Source organism: Elephas maximus, chromosome 17 (assembly GCF_024166365.1).
Source record: "Elephas maximus indicus isolate mEleMax1 chromosome 17, mEleMax1 primary haplotype, whole genome shotgun sequence".
NCBI lineage: Eukaryota > Metazoa > Chordata > Mammalia > Proboscidea > Elephantidae > Elephas > Elephas maximus.
The window spans coordinates 42015638-42032836 of NC_064835.1; the positions used below are offsets into that span (position 1 = coordinate 42015638).

A 17199-nucleotide genomic window follows, 5' to 3' on the forward strand; every position below is an offset into this window, starting at 1 on the left:
TAGCTTGAATATGTATACAGCAGCTTCAACCTGTGCCTGGTACTCAGTAAGAACAACGCAAGTGTTCACTTATTATTATTGTGGCAAACCTCCTCTTCCTGAAGGAGTTCTGAAAATGCTGTGTGCCCTGCAGGTGTGCCCCACAGGTGTGCCTCACAGGTGTGCCCCACAGGTATGCCTCACAGGTGTGCCCCACGGGTGTGCCTCACAGGTGTGTCTCACAGGTGTGTCCCACAGGTGTGCCTCACAGATGTGCTCCACAGGTATGTCTCACAGGTGTGCTCCACAGGCATGCCCCCAGCAGTGGCACAGGATCAGGGCCAGGGAGGGCCCTGTGATAGTCTGTTCTTCTATGGCTGGGCCTGCAGTTAGCCAGGGGCTCTGGTCTGGAAGAATGGGCAGTAGGGTGGGCCCTCAGGCGCTGCCGTACAGCTCTATATTCAATGGCCCCCTAGGGCTCTGCTTTAAAAAAAAATTAATATATTTTGTTGTTGGGAATATACAGAGGAAAACAGAAAACATGCACCAATTCCCTAGTTTCTACACGTACAATGCAGTGACATTGATTACATTCTGAGTTGTGCAACTATTTTCACTTCCTTTTCTCAGTTTTTCCTCCCTCGTTAACATAAGCTCACTGCCCGTTTCGTTTAGCTTCCTACATAATCTTTTGAGTTGCTGTTGTCAGTTTGATGCCATGTAGATAGTTCTTAAAAGAGTGCAATGCTTGTGGTGGTCAGGGTTGTGTGTCAACTTGGCTGGGCCATGAGTCTCAGTGGTTTGGCAGTTATGTAACGATGTAATCACCTCCATGATGTGATCCAATTTGATCAGCCAATCAGTTGTAAGGGGAGTTTCCTTGGGGGCATGGCCTGCATCCAAAATATATGAATATTCTGGCAAAGCTTGCTGGCTTTTGCTTGCTCTGCATCTTGCACCTGGCTCATCATCATCTGACATCCGATTCTTGGGACTTGAGCCAGTGGCCTGCCGTATTGCCTGCCAATCTTAGGTTTATCAGCCCCTGCAGCTATGTTAGTCAGGAGAAGCCTCCAGACCGACACCTGACCCACGGACTTGGGACTTGCCAATGTCTACAACCCCATGAGTCAGTTGCTTGAGACAAATCTCTCTGTGAGTGTGTGTGTGTGTGTGTGTATACATATATATACATTTCACTGGTTTTGTTTCTCTAGACAACCCAGCTGAAGACAATGCTCAAGGCAGGCATTCTTTATTAGTTAAGCTAAACTATTGTTTGGCTTTAAGAAGACTTCAGGGGATATTTTTGGTCTAAGGTTTAAAGATTATCTCAGGGCAATAGTTTCAGGGGTTCATCCAGCCACCATGGCTCCAGAAAGTCTGGAGTTGGAGTCCATAAAAATTTTGTTCTGCATTTTCCCCCTTTTGATCAGGATTCTTCTATAGAATTTTTAATCAAAATATTCAGTAATTGTAGCCAGGTGCCATCCATTCTGGTCTCATGGCAAAGGAGGCAGTTGTTCATGGAGGCAAGTAGCTTCAGATTCTGCTTCCTTGTCCTGTTCCTGACTCTCCCTCTTTTTCTGTTGTTCCAGGGATTAGACAACAATTGTTGTGCTTTGAATGGCTGCCCACAAGCTTTTAAGATCCCGGGAACTACGTAATGAACTAGGAGGCAGAACAGAAACTCTAAACACGTTATTAGGCCAATTAATTGGGATGTTCCATGAAACCATGACCCTAAATCTCCGAATCAAGCAACCAAATCCCATGAGGTGTTTGATTGTACATAAGCAGGGAGTGCTCTGCTTTTTGATACATATTTCTTCCAGAAATATGTGCCAACTTGGCTACGCCATGATTCCCAGTATTGTGTGGTTGTCCACCATTTTGTGATCTGATGCATTTATCCTGTGTGGTAAATCCTAACCTCTATGATGTTAATGAGGCTGAATTAAAGACAATGATGTTAATGAGGCAGGACTCAATCTACAGGATTAGGTTGTATCTTGAGTCAATCTCTTTTGAGACATAAAAGACAGAATTGAGCAGAGAGGAGAGGGGCCTCATGCCACCAAGAAAGAAGTGCGAGGGTGTCCTTTGGACCTGGGGTCCCTGCGCTGAAAGCTTCCTAGGCCAGGGGAAGATTCATGACAAGGACCTTCCCCCATAGCCGATGGAGAGAGAAAGCTTTCTCTTAGAGCCACCCACCCTGACCCCAACCCCCAAATGCCCTGCCTCACACAATATCCTCTTGTTTTGTTCACATGACTGCCTCTTGATCTATGTACAGGTTTACACACAGACTTCTGGCCTCTTAGACCATGAGATAGTAAACATAGGTTGCAATCCCCCAGATTGAGACTCAACACTCTCCCCTTCCACACCCCAATTCCCCCTTTTCATCTGTCCATTTTTCCTGCCCCTTCCATCATTGCTTTCAGGCAGGTGTTACCCTTTTGGTCTCCTATACATGATTGAACTAAAGGACATTCCTCACGTGTGTTATTGTTTGTTTCATAGACCTGTCTGATCCTTGGCTAAAGGATGAACTTCTGGATATCCTCCCTTTTTAAGAGCTGTGTTTGCTTCATTCTGGGTTCTCTGCTACATTCCAGTTGATTGAGGTCCTTGGCTATGTAAGCCCTAGACATGGAGGTGGCATAGCGTAGATGAATTCCTCTCTCTCAATTGTTACTGCTTCCTCTCTTAAAGAAGGGAGGGGATATCAGAAAATGTCCTGGTTGACTCCTCCCTCAAAGTGGTGGGCAATGGGGGCTTAGGGTGGGGTCAGCTGGGTCAGTGCTGTCCGAAGTTTCTGAGGAAAGGCGTGGCTGGGCCCCACTGATAGTGTGTTGGTGGCTGGAGGAGAGACCATTGCCTCCAGCCTCACTCCTGGTGATGATGGCCAGTGTCTTCTCCCACGGCCTGGAGCAGGACTGGCACCAGTGGTGAGATGGGCACTTGAGGTGGGGGCGGGAGGACCTCAGCCTGTACATACACTGTTTCATGACATGCACTACAGGACACAGCAGCACTGAGAGTGACTTCTTTAAATACACGGTGACACCCCCAGACACAGACAAATGCCTGCACTCACAGGAGACACTCGTCTATAGGTGGGCAGTGACCCGTCAGCTGGAACCACTGGCTCTGACAGGGAGACCCCCCCGCCGTAAGACCTCTCCCCTCACTCACCTACTGACACTGTGGTGTGTGCTGTCCGATTGTGACAAATGCATCACTTCTGAACTTGCACACAGTGACCCCACTTTGGAAGGTGACACCCTCCCACACCGACACGCACACATCTTTGCACACAGAGGGATGCCCATGGCATACTCCCAAGTGGCGGGACAGCAAGCTGCTGGCTCATGGCAACTCTTCACACACGCTCACATGAATGCTCACATGCACTCACACACTCATAAATGTTCACACACATGCACACACAATGCTCACACGCTCATATACTCACAAAACCCTTACACACATGGAAACAGGAAACACACACTCGCATCCTTTCACATGCTCACACACTCATACACCCTCACACGTATGCACACAGGATGCTCACACACTCACACACCCTCACGTGTATGCACACGGGATGCTCACGCACACACTCACGCATATTCACACATGCTCACCCATGAACACATGCACACACGGACATATGCTGCACACACGGACACACACACACAAGCATTTAGACACACTCAGACTCAGAAATGATGGGCAGAGGTGTGCTCTGCCTGCTTTCCTGACTTTCTACCCCATCCCCTGCCCTTCCTTGGGTCTTAGATTTTGGGGGGGGGGCGCGGAATAATTCCAACATCCCCCTCCCATTCCCAGGATTTTTGTGAACCGCAGCCTGGCGCTGGGGAAGATTCGCTGCTTCGGCTTCGACATGGACTACACTCTGGCTGGTAGAGAGAGCTGGAACCCAGGGCGTTTAGGGGCTGGGGGGGTGGGGTGGGGTGGGAAGCCAGGCCCCAGCTGGGCCTCCATCTGCCTGGGCTTCCCCGCAGCCTACAGGTCTCCAGACTATGAGGCATTAGCCTTCCAGCTGCTGCTGGAGCGCCTGGTGTCCATCAGGTACCCACACGAGATCCTGCGCTACACCTACGACCCTACCTTCCCTACCAGGTGCAGTGCTGGGCTGGGGGCATGGGGGCTGTCACTGACCCTGAGCACACACCTACAGCCTCTGCTCCCTCCCCAGGGGGCTGGTGTTTGACGCGCTCTATGGGAACCTGCTGAAGGTGGACGCCCATGGGAACGTGCTACTGGGCACCCAGGGCTTCACCCTCCTCTCTGAGTAAGGGACACTGGTGTGGTGGAGGGAAGCAAGGAAGAGAGGCTAGGACGGACAGAGGGAGTGAGGAAGCTGGATAAAGGAGGGAAAAGGGATGGCTGGAGGCGGCAAGGAACGGCCAGGGCCTGGAGGGCCTCGGGAGGTGCTGGCGGGGGCATTGCTACACCCGGCCCACCCCTCCCCAGGGCCGAGATCTGGAGCTTCTACCCCAGCGAGTTCATTCAGAGGGATGATGTGCAGCGATTTCACATCCTCAATACGCTCTTCAACCTGCCTGGTGAGGCGCAGATAGGGCAGGGGCAGGGGAGCCTCAGGACCCCACCTCTGGCCGGGGGGTGGGGGGGGCTGCTTCCTTGCCCCCAGGGCCGGCAACTGACCGACATCTCCGCCTCAGAAACTTACCTCTATGCCTGCCTGGTGGACTTCTTTTCCAGCTGCTCCCGCTACACCAAGTACGTCCCCACTCCCGGCCAGCCCTGGGTGACCAGTAGGGGGCAGCTGTCCAGGGGCCAAACCCGGAAGTGAGGGCCCCACTGAGGGGCAGAGTTTCCTCCTGTAGGGTTGGAAGGGGCTCTGGAGTGCAGGGGAGAGTCCCCTTGACCCAGAAACCAGTGCTGCCCCCAAGGGGTGACCCTCAGCACAGTGCGGCACCCCTCCCAGTGTGGCTGGAGGGGTCACTCTGGTATAAGCCCCAGGGTTGCTGGTCACCCTGGTCCCCTCGTTGCTCTTCCTGTGCCCCCTCGGTGGGGCCCAGCTGTGACACTATCAGCACGGGAACCTCTTCATGTCCTTCCGAAGCCTCTTCCAGGATGTGACCGATGCCATGAATAACGTCCATGAGTCGGTGAGTGGTCCAGGGCCCCAGGACCCTTGGCTCTCCTGGGCCGTGCCACCAGCCACTTTAGCATGTTCCCTTCTCCTGAGGACTTTGATGGTCTGGGCTCCCCAGTGCCACTCCCACCATCCTGGACACAGGCATGGGGCACGGGGTCACACATACACGCACCCCTCTGCCCCCTCCTGCGGGGCTGTCTCAAGGAGAAGACCCTGGAGGACTTGGAGAAATACGTGGAGAAGGATGTGAGTGACTGTAGACCCAGGGCCATGACAGGCCCTGCCCTGCTGCTCCCTAGGGCAGTAGGGCCCTCTGCAGGCCTCTTCTCTCAAGGCTTAGACGGAGCTCTATACCCTGGCACTGCTCAGGGCTTTCCTGGCTGGCCTGGGGCTCACCTGCTTTGAAAGACTGAGGCCTGGTTGGGCTTTTAGGAAGCTGAGAGCAGAGGATGGGTCCCCAGGGCAGCTCAGGGAGGTCCACCCTTGGATGTCACTCTGTCCTCTGTCCCAGGTGCGAATACCCATCCTGCTGGGTAAGATGAAGGAGGTTGGGAAAGTGTTTCTGGCCACCAACAGCAGCTACAGCTACACTGATGTAAGTATGTGTGGAAGGTGGGGGCCCTCAGCCTCTGAGCCCAGAGAACTGCCTCCTTCCTGGCCCTAGGGGAAAGCGAAGCACTGTGGAAGGGGTGGGAAGGAGCCAAGACCCTGTACCCCTCGCCACCTGGCTGGCATCTTGGGTTCCATTTCCTGGCCTTTTTGGGTCTCAACGCATTGAGCAACTTCTCTGCCATTGTGCACCTGTTGTCCCCAATGTGCCCTAGGGGCAATGGGGTGGGGGGCAGAGATAGCAATATGCTCTGGGGGTGATGGGGTGAAGGGGGTGATGGGGTGAAGGGGGTGATGGGGTGAAGGGGGTGATGGGATGAGGGGCAGAGGCCTGCAGTGGTCCCTGGCCCAGCCCAAGCCTGGTGCCCTGACCCCTGCCCTGTCTTTGCCAGGCCATCATGACCTACCTGTTTGACGTTGGCGAGGTGAGTTGGGAGCCGTGTGCCCGCTGGGGGTGGGGGCAGCACAGCGGCCCCAAAGGCTGTGCAAAGGGCAGGGAGGGCCAGGGCCACACCATGGTACTAAGAGTCGCAGCAGGTCAGGGGGTGGGAGTATAGAATGCCTTTCTGTTCTGGCCTCTCCCATGCCTAGCCCTCCCCTTGAGGAAGAACAAGTGGGTGAGAAGGGTCATTTCACATGTGGGCCTGGCTGGAATCTCCCCAGATGGGTGGGGGGTCAGCACCCTGAATGAGAGGCTTAAAGTGGCCACTCCCTCAGCCAGGGCACGGGAGGAGCCTTGGGGGACAAATGACCACTTATGGCCTCATATAAAGTCATAAAGTGGCAAGCCGGCATTTGGGGAGGAACTGGGAGAAGGTGGGAAGGGGTTGCGAAGAGGACAGAGGATGGGCAGCTGAGGCCAGGGAAGCAGAGGTTACCAGGTGTCATGGGGCATATGGCAGCCATGTCCCTGTGCATCCGGGTCCCTCTGACTATGTGCCTGTGAGTGGCCCTGGAGGCTGACAGGTACACATGGCACCCAACACAACCTCCCCAAGCAGCTTTCCAGAACCATCACGTACCTGGCTTAGCTGGGGATGCTGGGGCAGTGAGACTCCTGGTTCCTGGGCCTGGGATGGCTCAGCCGGCTGGGCTGCAGGACCTGGGCACAGGAGCTGGCAGGCTTTCACTGGGCTGCATGGAGCTTGGGCTGGTGGCTTGGCCAGGGGAGGCAGGGGGAGGCAGCTGGCTCAGATTTTTCAGGCCAAGTGTGTGTGCCCCGAGTCAGCACAAGTTCCCACAGCCCTGTCCCACAGGCGGAGGCTTCAGCCAGACCCTGGAGGTCCTACTTTGACCTTATTGTGGTAGACACACAGAAGCCCCGATTCTTTGCAGAGGGAACGGTGCTGAGGCGGGTGCTGACCCTGGGTAGCAGGGAGGGGAGCCTGCTCTGGGAGGTTGCCTGCTTTGCTGGTCTGCCTGTCCCTGGTGGCAGGGGATAAGGGGGACTTCTTCAGGGCCTCTGCCACCTCCTTCCTCCTGCTCTCCCACAGTTACCCCTGCTGCATCCAGCCCCAGCCCTCTACCAGGGATAGAAGACAAGGTTCTCCTGACTTCAGGACGCCCCTCTGCCCCCCTCCCCAGGACTTGGGGAAGCTCCGCGTGGGCACCTATACTGGGCCTCACCAACACTGTGCTGTCTACTCTGGAGGTACCCAGTCCACCCCACGCCCTGTCCCTCCATGGCGCCCCCTCCGGGTCCCTAACCTGCCCAGCCAGGACAGGGAGGGGCTGCGAGTGTCTCTCTTCCCTTGGTGAGGCAGGCTCATCTGACGTGGTGTGCGAGCTGCTCGGGGTGCGGGGGAAGGACATTCTGTACATTGGGGACCACATCTTTGGGGACATCCTCAAGTCCAAGAAGCGGCAGGGCTGGCGGACTTGCCTGGTGGTTCCTGAGCTGTCCCGGGAGCTGGGCATCTGGGTCCAGGAGAAGGGTGAGCTGTGGGGGTCAGGACAGGAGGAGGGGCACGGCCACCGGTGCAGAGTTCTGCCCCATCGTCACTGCCTCCCTTTCCTTTTGGGGTTAATAGTGGCCATGATAATCCCGCCCACTCTGGCTTATGAAGCACTGTCACCTCATGAGGGAAGATCTATTTTATAGTTTCAGGGACTTGCCCAAAGTCACAGTGCCAGTAGGGACACAGCTGGGACTCAGATCCCAGTCTCCTGACTTCAGGGCCCTGTGGCATGCCATGCACTGGAAGATTCCAGAGGAGTCTCCTTCCTCACCCTACCCACCCCACCCACTCCGAGGTACAAAATCCCTGATCCAGCAATGACTTGAAGCAATCTTCAGGATTAGCGGTTGCTGTGAGCCCAGCCAATTCAGGGTTTATTCTAACAGCTGGGTTCGAATCATGGCTGAATGACCTTGGAAAGGTGACCTGACTCCCTGAATGGCTTCCTCCCCTGACCCACAGGGTCTAGACTGTCCCTGCTTTGCGTGGGCGCAGCTGGGTCTAGGGCTGACTAAGGAGGAGGAGGGCAGGCTATGGGTGACCCAGCAGTCCCTCACTCCTGCTGTGCCCTGTGCCTTTTCCAGAGCAGTTGGAGTTGCTGCAGAGGCTGGACATGCGCTTGGCCGACCTGCACCAGTGAGAGCCCTGGCCTGCAGCCGCTGCCTGGGGAGGGTCAGAGGGATGGAGGGGTGGTGGCCCATGTCCAGGCTTGGCATCAAGGGCCTGGCGAAGGTCATCAGGAAATCACCAGGGTCTGTTTTGGGGTGGGCTCCCCTAGTAAACTGGACTTGGGGCCCCACTGCCCCCCCGGGGACTGCTCACACTCTGTGACCTGTGGCCCCTCCTAGCCTAGCACACATGTTTTCAGGACCCTACCATCTCACACGTGCACACACCCAGCCCGTGCGGGATCAGACCAGCACTCCCACTGGAAGCCATGAAATGCCCCCTTGCCACAAGATCCCTGGCTCTTGGAGGCCTGGATCCTCTCTTCCTGGGTCATGTGGCCCTTTTTGTACCAGGCACATGGATGGGAGTGGTTGTGGACTGCAAGTCATCAACTCCACCAAGAGGGAGATTCGGGTTAGAGCAGACAATGAGGTGTGAGAAGGGGAAAAGATCAGGGGCGGTGGGGGTGGGGGGTGCTGCCCAGACTTGCCTTGCCCTAAGTCCTTTAACTGAGTCTCCCCAACCTGGCCTTGTCAGCCAGCGCCCCCTGCTGGCCGGAGTTCCACATGAGAGCAGTGTATTTGCGAGGAGGCTCAGCCGTGGGGTGATATGTAGGACCTGGCTCTTGCCCTGCCATCTCCACCATTAAGCCCTCTTGAGAAGTGACTACCTGCCCAGCTGGGTCCTCACGTGACTGACGAGTCAGCCCTCTGGCTGGAGGGCGAGCCCCAGACTCTAAGAGTCCTGACAAGATGGGATTTAGAGCCAGAGGGTTCTGGAAAGAGAGGAGAAAGAAAAAAATTCCCTTGGGTGTTACTGACCAGCCACTAAATCTGGGAGATTCCTATGGAGGGGCATATTATTCAATAAGCAAGGAAAGCACAGTGGTTACCTTGCTTACCAGATCATCTGTAGTGAACAATTTCACATGGGTTTCACCACATCAAAGATGTGAAATTGTTCACTACAGATTAGTAAGCACAAGTAAGCCCATGCTTACCTCTGCTTATTGGGTCTTCTGCCACTGTCAGGGATTATAAATTTTTTTTTTTTAACTTTTATTGTGCTTTAAGTGGAAGTTTAAAAATCGAGTCAGTCTCTCATACAAAAATTTATATACACCTTGCTATATACTCCTAGTTGCTCTCCCCCTAATAAGACCGCACACTCCTTCCCTCCATTCTCTATTTTTGTGTCCATTCAGTCAGCTTCTCACCCCCTGTGCCCTCTCATCTCCCCTCCAGACAGGAGCTGCCCACATAGCCTCATGTGTCTACTTGATCCAAGAAGCTCACTCTGCACCAATATAATTTTCTATTCCATAGTGCAGTTCAATCCTTGCCTGAAGAATTGGCTTTGGGAATGGTTCTTGTCTTGGGCTAACAGAAGGTCTGGGGTCCACGACCTCTGGGGTCCTTCTAGTCTCAGTCACACCATTAAGTCTGGTCTTTTAACGAGAATCTGAGGTCTGCATCCCACTGCTCTCCTGCTCCCTCAGGGATTCTCTGTTGCATTCCCTGTTAGGACAGTCATCAGTTGTAGCCAGGCACCATCTAGTTCTTCTGGTCTCAGGCTGATGTAGTCTCTGGTTTGTGTGGCCCTTTCTGTCTCTTGGGGTCATAATTACCTTGTGTCTTTGGTGTTCTTCCTTCTCCTTTGCTCCAGGTGGGTTGAGACAAATTGATGCATCTTAGATGGCTGCTTGCTAGTGTTTAAGACCCCAGATGCCACTCTCCAAAGTGGGATGTAGAATGTTTTCTTAATAGATCTTTTTTTATGCCAATTGACCTAGATGTCCCCTGAAACCATGGTCCCCAAACCTCCGCCTCTGCTACGCTGGCTTTTGAAGAATTTGGTTTATTCAGAAAACTTCTTTACTTTTGGTTTAGTCCAGTTGTGCTGACCTCGCCTGTATTGTGTGTTGTCTTTCCTGTCACCTAAAGTAGTTCTTATCTAATATCTAATTAGTGAATACCACTCTCCCACCTCTCCTCCCTCCCCGCCTTGTAATCATCAAAGAATATTTTCTTCTCTGTTTAAACTATTTCTCGACTTCTTATAATAGTGGTCTTATACAATATTTGTCCCTTTGCAACTGACTAATTTCACTCAGCATAATGCCTTCCAGATTCCTCCATATTCTGAAATGTTTCACAGATTCATCACTGTTCTTTATCGATGTGTAGTATTCCATTGTGTGAATATACCATAATTTATTTATCCATTCATCTGTTGATGGGCACCTTGGTTGCTTCTATCTTTTTGCTATTGTAAACAGTGCTGCAATGAATATGGGTTCGTGTAAAGGCTCTTATTTCTCTAGGATATATGTGGTTTTTTTTTCTTTTTTTATATTCCAAGGAGTGGGATCGCTGGGTCGTATGGTAGTTCTATTTCTAGCTTTTTAAGGAAGCACCAAATTGATTCCCAGAGTAGTTGTACCATTTTACATTCCCACCAGCAGTGTATAAGTGTCCAGTCTCTCTATAACCTCTCCAACATTTATTATTTTGTGTCTGTTGGATTAGGGATTGTAAATTTAAAAGGAGGGTTTGCTTCTGTAGGAAGGTGCTGTGGGGCTGGGAGAGAGAGGTGCCAGCCATACCCAGTAGCAGAATCTTTGATGTGGTAAAAAACATGTGAAATTGTTCACCACAGATGATCTGGTACGCAAGGTAAGCACTGTGCTTACCTTGCCTATTGAACAATCTGCCCCTGTTCCTGCTCGGGAGTCACAGGCCCAGCTGGGGCCCGTAGTGAAGGATCTTGGCAGAGCCCTTTGCAGATTACAAGCCCCTGTGCAGCCATTTAATCCTCCTCATAGCCCTGTGAGCTGGGCGGGCAGAGGTTGTTACCCTAGTATTACAGATGAGAAAACTGAGGCTCAGAGAAGGGACAGCATGCTCTCGATGACCCTGGAGTAAACGTCCTGATCAATTATCCAGGTTCTTGAAGCTGGGCCTGGTGTTGGGGTGGAGACTGCTAGAGGGGAGGAGTAGGGATGGGTGTGGGCCTTTCAAACTGTCTGGGGGAGAATCAGAAGGTAAGTGCTCCCTCTCCAGGGCCAGGCAGGTAACTGGGCAGGAAGCTGGGGAGGGTCTCACGGCAAACCGAGAGCCATCCCACATCCAAAAGCACGTGTGTGCAGCAGCCTCTGTGTTTAAAGAAAACATCTCCTTCCCTAACCTTCCCTAAAGTCAGCGGTTGGGCGAAGGCCTCATTGTCCCCAGGTGAGAGACCCAGGGAGGGTCATTCAGGGATGGAGCAGGTGAGGGCAGAGCTGGGTGCGGTCCCAGCAGGATAGGCTGGTCCTCACGGTGGGTGGTCAGTGCTGTTAGGGGTGCAGGTCCAGGGGTGGGGTGCGGTCTCCATTCAGCATGTTCCCACCCGGCCAGAAGGTCACCCGGGAGCTGGACCTGTGCTACAGCGCCATGGGGAGCCTGTTGTGCTGTGGCTTCCGCCAGACACTCTTTGCCAGCCAGCTGATGCGCTACGCCGACCTGTACACCAGCACCTGCCTCAGCTTCCTGCATTACCCACTGAGCTCACTGTTCCGGGCGGCCCCGGAGCTGGTGCATCCCACAGGACCTCCCTCACGTCCCTATCCCCCGCCCCAGAAGGGCCCGCTGGTTCCCAGCCCTGCCAGCAGCTTTCCAGGCCACCAGACCCAATCTCCTAGACACAAGTGGGTCAAAACCTTGTAGATAGCTATCTGCACCTTAAAAAATGCATGATGTGAGCTAAGGAAGTGTGGATAAGACACCCGTGCTGGGGAAGCGCTTCCCCATGCCCAACCTTAGCTCCTGCTTTGAGCTGAGGTGAGACCACGTTATCTCGTTGTATGTCCTTGTAGAAGTGGTACTGGAGGCAGTGGTGCTTCAGTGGTAGAATTCTCACCTTCCATGTGGGAGACCCAGCTCCACTCCTGAATCAGTGCACCTCAAGCACAGCCACCACCCATCGGTCAGTGGAGGCTTGAGTGTTGCTATGATGCACAACAGGTTTCAGCAGAGCTTCCAGACTAAAATGGACTAGGAAGAAAGGCCTGGCGATCTACTTCTGAAAATCAGCCAATGAAAACCCTATGGATCACAACAGTCTGATCTGCACCTGATTATGGGGATGGTGCAGGAGGCAGCATTCTGTTCATTGTGTGTGGGGTCGCCATGAGTCGTTGATGGCAGCTAACAACAACACCATCACAAATTATACCAGTTGCAAGAAAGAAGGCTACAGTCCTCCTGCCCTCAGTGACTCCAGAGGAGGCAGAGGAAGCAGCAGATGATACAGCAAGCGCTTTGGCTGGTCTTCCTCTGAGACCCAGGGATGTCCCTTGGTTAAGAGCAGGAGCAAGGAAGTGGAGGCAGCCATGGCCGCAGGGGGAAGTTCAGCAGAGCCGTGGCCCCCAGCAGCGCAGGCCTCCCTGGGCACGCACGTGCCAGGTCTCCCAGCGAAGCATCTTCCTAATTGCCATTTTATGAGATGTCAAGACTAAGTTAAGGATCTGGACTTGAAACTAGTGCTTCGGGGCTTCTTGCCCCCTGCTTGCCCCGCCACCGTCTGCTGCCTTCTAGATGTTCCAAAGAGGAAAAACCGTTCATACGTATCTGCTATGCTTCCTGCACTGGGCTGGCCTGGGTGATTTTCACTGATTATACTTGATTCTCAAAAGAACCTAGCGACAAAACAAAACAAAAAAATCCCAAAAAACCCAAACCCAGTGCAGCTGAGTCGATTCCGACTCATAGGGACTGTAGCACTTAACCACTACGCCACCAGGGTTTCCTAACAAAACAAAACAAAAACCAAACCAGTTGCCACCAAGTTGACACTGATGCATGGTGACCCCATGTATGTCAGAGTAGAAATGTGCTCCAAAGGGTTTTTGATGGTTGATTTTTCAGACACAGACCACCAGGCCTTTCTTCTGAGGCATCTCTGGGTGGACTCGAACCTCCAACCTTTTGCTTAGCACCCAAGCAAAGTAGGCTTTATTATCCTCATTTTAACTTGCTGTCATACCGCTAGCAGGCTGAAGAGCTGGGAGTGGAGCCCAGGACTGCCCAGCTGCAGGGGAGGCTCTCTGTTCTCGACATTGCAGCCCGCAGGCTCAGGGGAACCGAGTGCTCACCACACTGCCTCATCTCATCCCTGGGCTTTTAGACAGGCAGGGCCAAAGGCCAGGCTAGGAGCCTGAGACAGCCATTGGTGTCGTTAGACATCATGACTAAAGTAGAGACCAGTCAGGTGAAGAAAAATTACCCATAAGCAACAAGTGAAGCCTTTAAAGAAATCTGACCTGTGCCCAACTGTGCTGGCCTGTGAGTTCTGGGGAAGAGAAGTCCATCTGCCTTCCTTCCCCTGTTGACCCTCTCGGGTGGGCTCCCTCTTCTGCAGAAGGAACCTGGAAGCTTGGGGGTGAGGCGTCCCTGCATGACTGAGGAATCCCTGAAGGTCTTACCACTGGTGGAGCGACCCTGTCTCCATCTGCCTTTGTCCCTGCAGATGCCGCATGAATCCCTCGTGGAGCAAGACCGCACCAGTCTGAACCGCCTCCAACCTCCACTCTTGCAGCCACAGGGTGAGTTTCCGGGAGGTGGTGGTGCTGTCCCCACTGCTGAGTGGAGCCCTCATGCTGCAGCCCAGGAGCTCAGCAGCTTGGGGCTACCACTGGGCTAAGACAGAGGTTCCTAACGGGGAGATAAAAACCCTAGGAAGCATTTTGGAAAATTGTGGGGCTTTTTTTTTTTTTTTTTGTCTTCAAGTGTGGCCATTCGAGTACTTACGTAGAAATACATACTATTACTTTTTACCTCCCCTTTATATTTGGAGTCCCTGGGTGGCGCAAATGATTAAGGACTCAACTACTAACTGAAAGGTTGGTGGTTCAAACCCACCCAGAGACACCTCAGAAGGCAGGCCTGGTGATCTGCTTCCAAAAGGTCACAGCCTTGAAAACCCTACGGGGCAGTTCTACTCTGTATACATGGGGTTGCCATGAATCAGAGTTGGCTTGAAGGCAACTGGTTATATCTAGGGCATTATATTGACTTTAAAATTACTGAGACACTTACTATATTATCTATAAATTTCAGTTCAGGATAGAAAATGAGAAATTAAATATTTGCTTTGAAAATGGGGGGATTGGGTACTTTAGTGCCGAGAACCACTGGATATAAGATCCCAGACTCCCGGATTCTCACATCAGGGGTTGGCTAGCTGAGTCGGTGCCCTGCACGCTTACAGACCACCGTGGGCTGATCCATATCACAAGCTATCTCTACCCTGGGAGTCGCTGCAGAGCACATGTTCTCCCCAGCCAAGGCTGAGGCCTTTATGAAAATACCATGAATAGGGGCCCTACTCTAGATCTCTCTTGAGCTAACACTCCAGCTTTCATGGGTGCAGCCTCGACTCCCAGACTGGTCCTGCATCCACAAACCGTGGGTGAGGCTTCCTGTTTCTACCCTGGCTTCCCTGGGGCTGGCTTTTGGACATGTCCATTCTGTAGGTTCCCGTTAGCTGGGTGGTATCAGTGTTTATAGAGTGCTTCCTACATGCCCAGCAATAAACTGAATCCTAAGCTACTTTATCCTTGCTTGGGAGAAGCTCAACATTCAAGCACATTCATTACCTTTAGTCAGTGGTTTGCAATTATTTCCCCCCACAACCCACCAGACAGACACACTTTCGTGCAATGGTGGCTCTCAGGGATGTGTGTGGTTTGATCCCCTCCCCTTTCCTTCATCCTCATCCAACCTCAGTTTAGGGCATCCTGATACATTTTCTACCCCTGGCTGAGCATCACTGTCTGAGCTTCACTCCATGAGCTTCACTGTGTGAGCCTGCGAAGAGTTTCTTCGTTTCTTGGAGGCCAAGGGCCAAGGGAGAGACAAGCAGGCTACATCGAGGCCAGCTGAACCAGGACATAGGCTGGCACCACGGGCCATCTTCTAGTTGAGATATACTTCAAATAACAAAAAAAAAAACACGGGGAAAAAACCCAACCATACCGAAGTCTCCTAAGTTTGGATCCCCAGAGCATTTGTTTTAGGGAGCAAGAAAGAGTATTGCTCTCACTCTAGAGGGCATCCCCCATGGCCTTTGAGGCGTTTGGAATTATTTTACCCAGTTCCCACGAGCTGCATCCTGTTGCACATCCAGTCTCATTTCTAGACTTTTTTTTTTTAAATAGTACTTTAGTGCATTTTTGATTCTATTACTAGTATAACAGTAATACCTGGTTGGCTATAGATGATCTCATTAGCTGTTCTTTCATTCCAGGTCGCTATGGAAGACATTAAATGAAATAGCCCAAAAGTCTTTGCATTTGATGTATAAATGCATTAAAACACGTAAAAAGTCATACCTATGATTTAAAAACTTGATTCTTCATTTTAGTAGGAGCTTCTCTGTGATGTTAAAGCCCTGGCCCTTCGTTGTTCTGATGTCACTGACTTTAATCCACTCCGACAGTTCACTTCTTGCAGGTTAGTGGGATCAGCTGGCATTATATGTAGGCTTAGAATGAATATAGGTCCCCGGGTGGCACGAATGGTTTGCACTCGACTACTAACCTAAAGATTGGCGGTTCAAACCCCCCCAGCAACACCATGGAAGAAAGGCTTAGAGATCTGCTTCCATAAAGATTACAGCCTTATGGAGCAGTTCCACTCTGTAACGCATGGTGTCGCCATGAGTCAGAAGCCACTCGATGGTAATGTTTTTGGTTTAGAATGTATATATTTACACGTCTGAAATGATGAAGCAAAACCTTGAAAGAATATGCCTGGCAATGCAATTAACTTTGTTTTCTGTGTCTGAACAATTGAAACGTTTGAGATATCTGAGGATAACTAAGGGATAACAGGCTGCCTGTTCAGAGAGTGCACGGTCATCTTTTACGCCCCTGTACGTTTCAGAAACTTCCAAGCCCCAGAGTCTGCAAGGGCAGGTTCTCCAGGCAAAGAACAGGTAGTCCTCGTGTCTTTAAACACTAGATTCTTATTCAAGGGCTCGTTGTTAGTTGCTCCGACTTGTGGTGACCTTATATATAACAGAATGAAATGCTGTCCGGTCCGGCACCATCTTCATGGTCGTTGATATTTTGGGGTAATCTTTCAGCACTATATTGTATAATGTTCTGTTGTGATCCAGAAGGGTTTCTTGTGTATGTGTGTGCGTGTGTGTTTTAATCAAAAAAAGTTTTTATTGGTAATACACTAAAAATTAGGTATCTGCAAAATAATTTGGGTTCACTTGGGCAAACATGTTCAACTGCAATTGGGGATGTGTCCATTTTTGGGGTTCAAGTTTCTATTTCCCAACATGTGTGATTGAGACTCCAAATTATGTTAAAGTATCTTTTTCATTCAAGCACAAAGGTAAGTTTTAAAATAAAGCTGTTTTTGTTAGGTGCCCTTGAATTGATTCCAACTCATAGCAACCCTATGAACAACAGAATGAAATGCTGCCTGGTCCTGTGCCATCTTCACAATCGTTATGTTTCAGCCCATTGTTGCAGCCACTGTGTCGATCCATCTCACTGAGGCTCTTCCTATTTTTCGCTGACCCTCTACCAAACATGATGTCTTTCTACAGGGACTGGTCCCTCCTGATAACATGCCCAAAGAACATGAGATGAAGTCTCACCATCCTTGCTTCTAAGAAGCATTCTGGCTGTACTTCTTCCAAGACAAGTTTGTTCGTTCTTCTGACAGTCCATGATATATTCAATAGTCTTTGCCAACACCATAATTCAAAGGCATCAATTCTTCTTTAATCTTCCTTATTCACTGTCCAGCTTTTGCATGTGTGTGAGGCTATTGA

General features: G+C 51.6%; 1 protein-coding gene across 1 annotated transcript; it reads left to right on the forward strand.

Annotated features, from left to right (window-relative positions):
* The first annotated feature begins 2886 nt into the window (after nucleotides 1-2886).
* On the forward strand, nucleotides 2887-15822 carry NT5DC4 (5'-nucleotidase domain containing 4). The gene is given in 18 exon segments (XM_049856351.1): nucleotides 2887-2933; nucleotides 3838-3911; nucleotides 4014-4131; nucleotides 4208-4303; nucleotides 4486-4577; nucleotides 4695-4752; nucleotides 5055-5059; nucleotides 5062-5143; nucleotides 5326-5380; nucleotides 5646-5729; nucleotides 6136-6168; nucleotides 7000-7106; nucleotides 7327-7394; nucleotides 7507-7677; nucleotides 8286-8337; nucleotides 8724-8784; nucleotides 13876-13951; nucleotides 15772-15822. Coding segments are annotated over 18 exon segments (1296 nt in total). The 3' UTR covers nucleotides 15789-15822.
* The last annotated feature ends 1377 nt before the right edge of the window (nucleotides 15823-17199 follow it).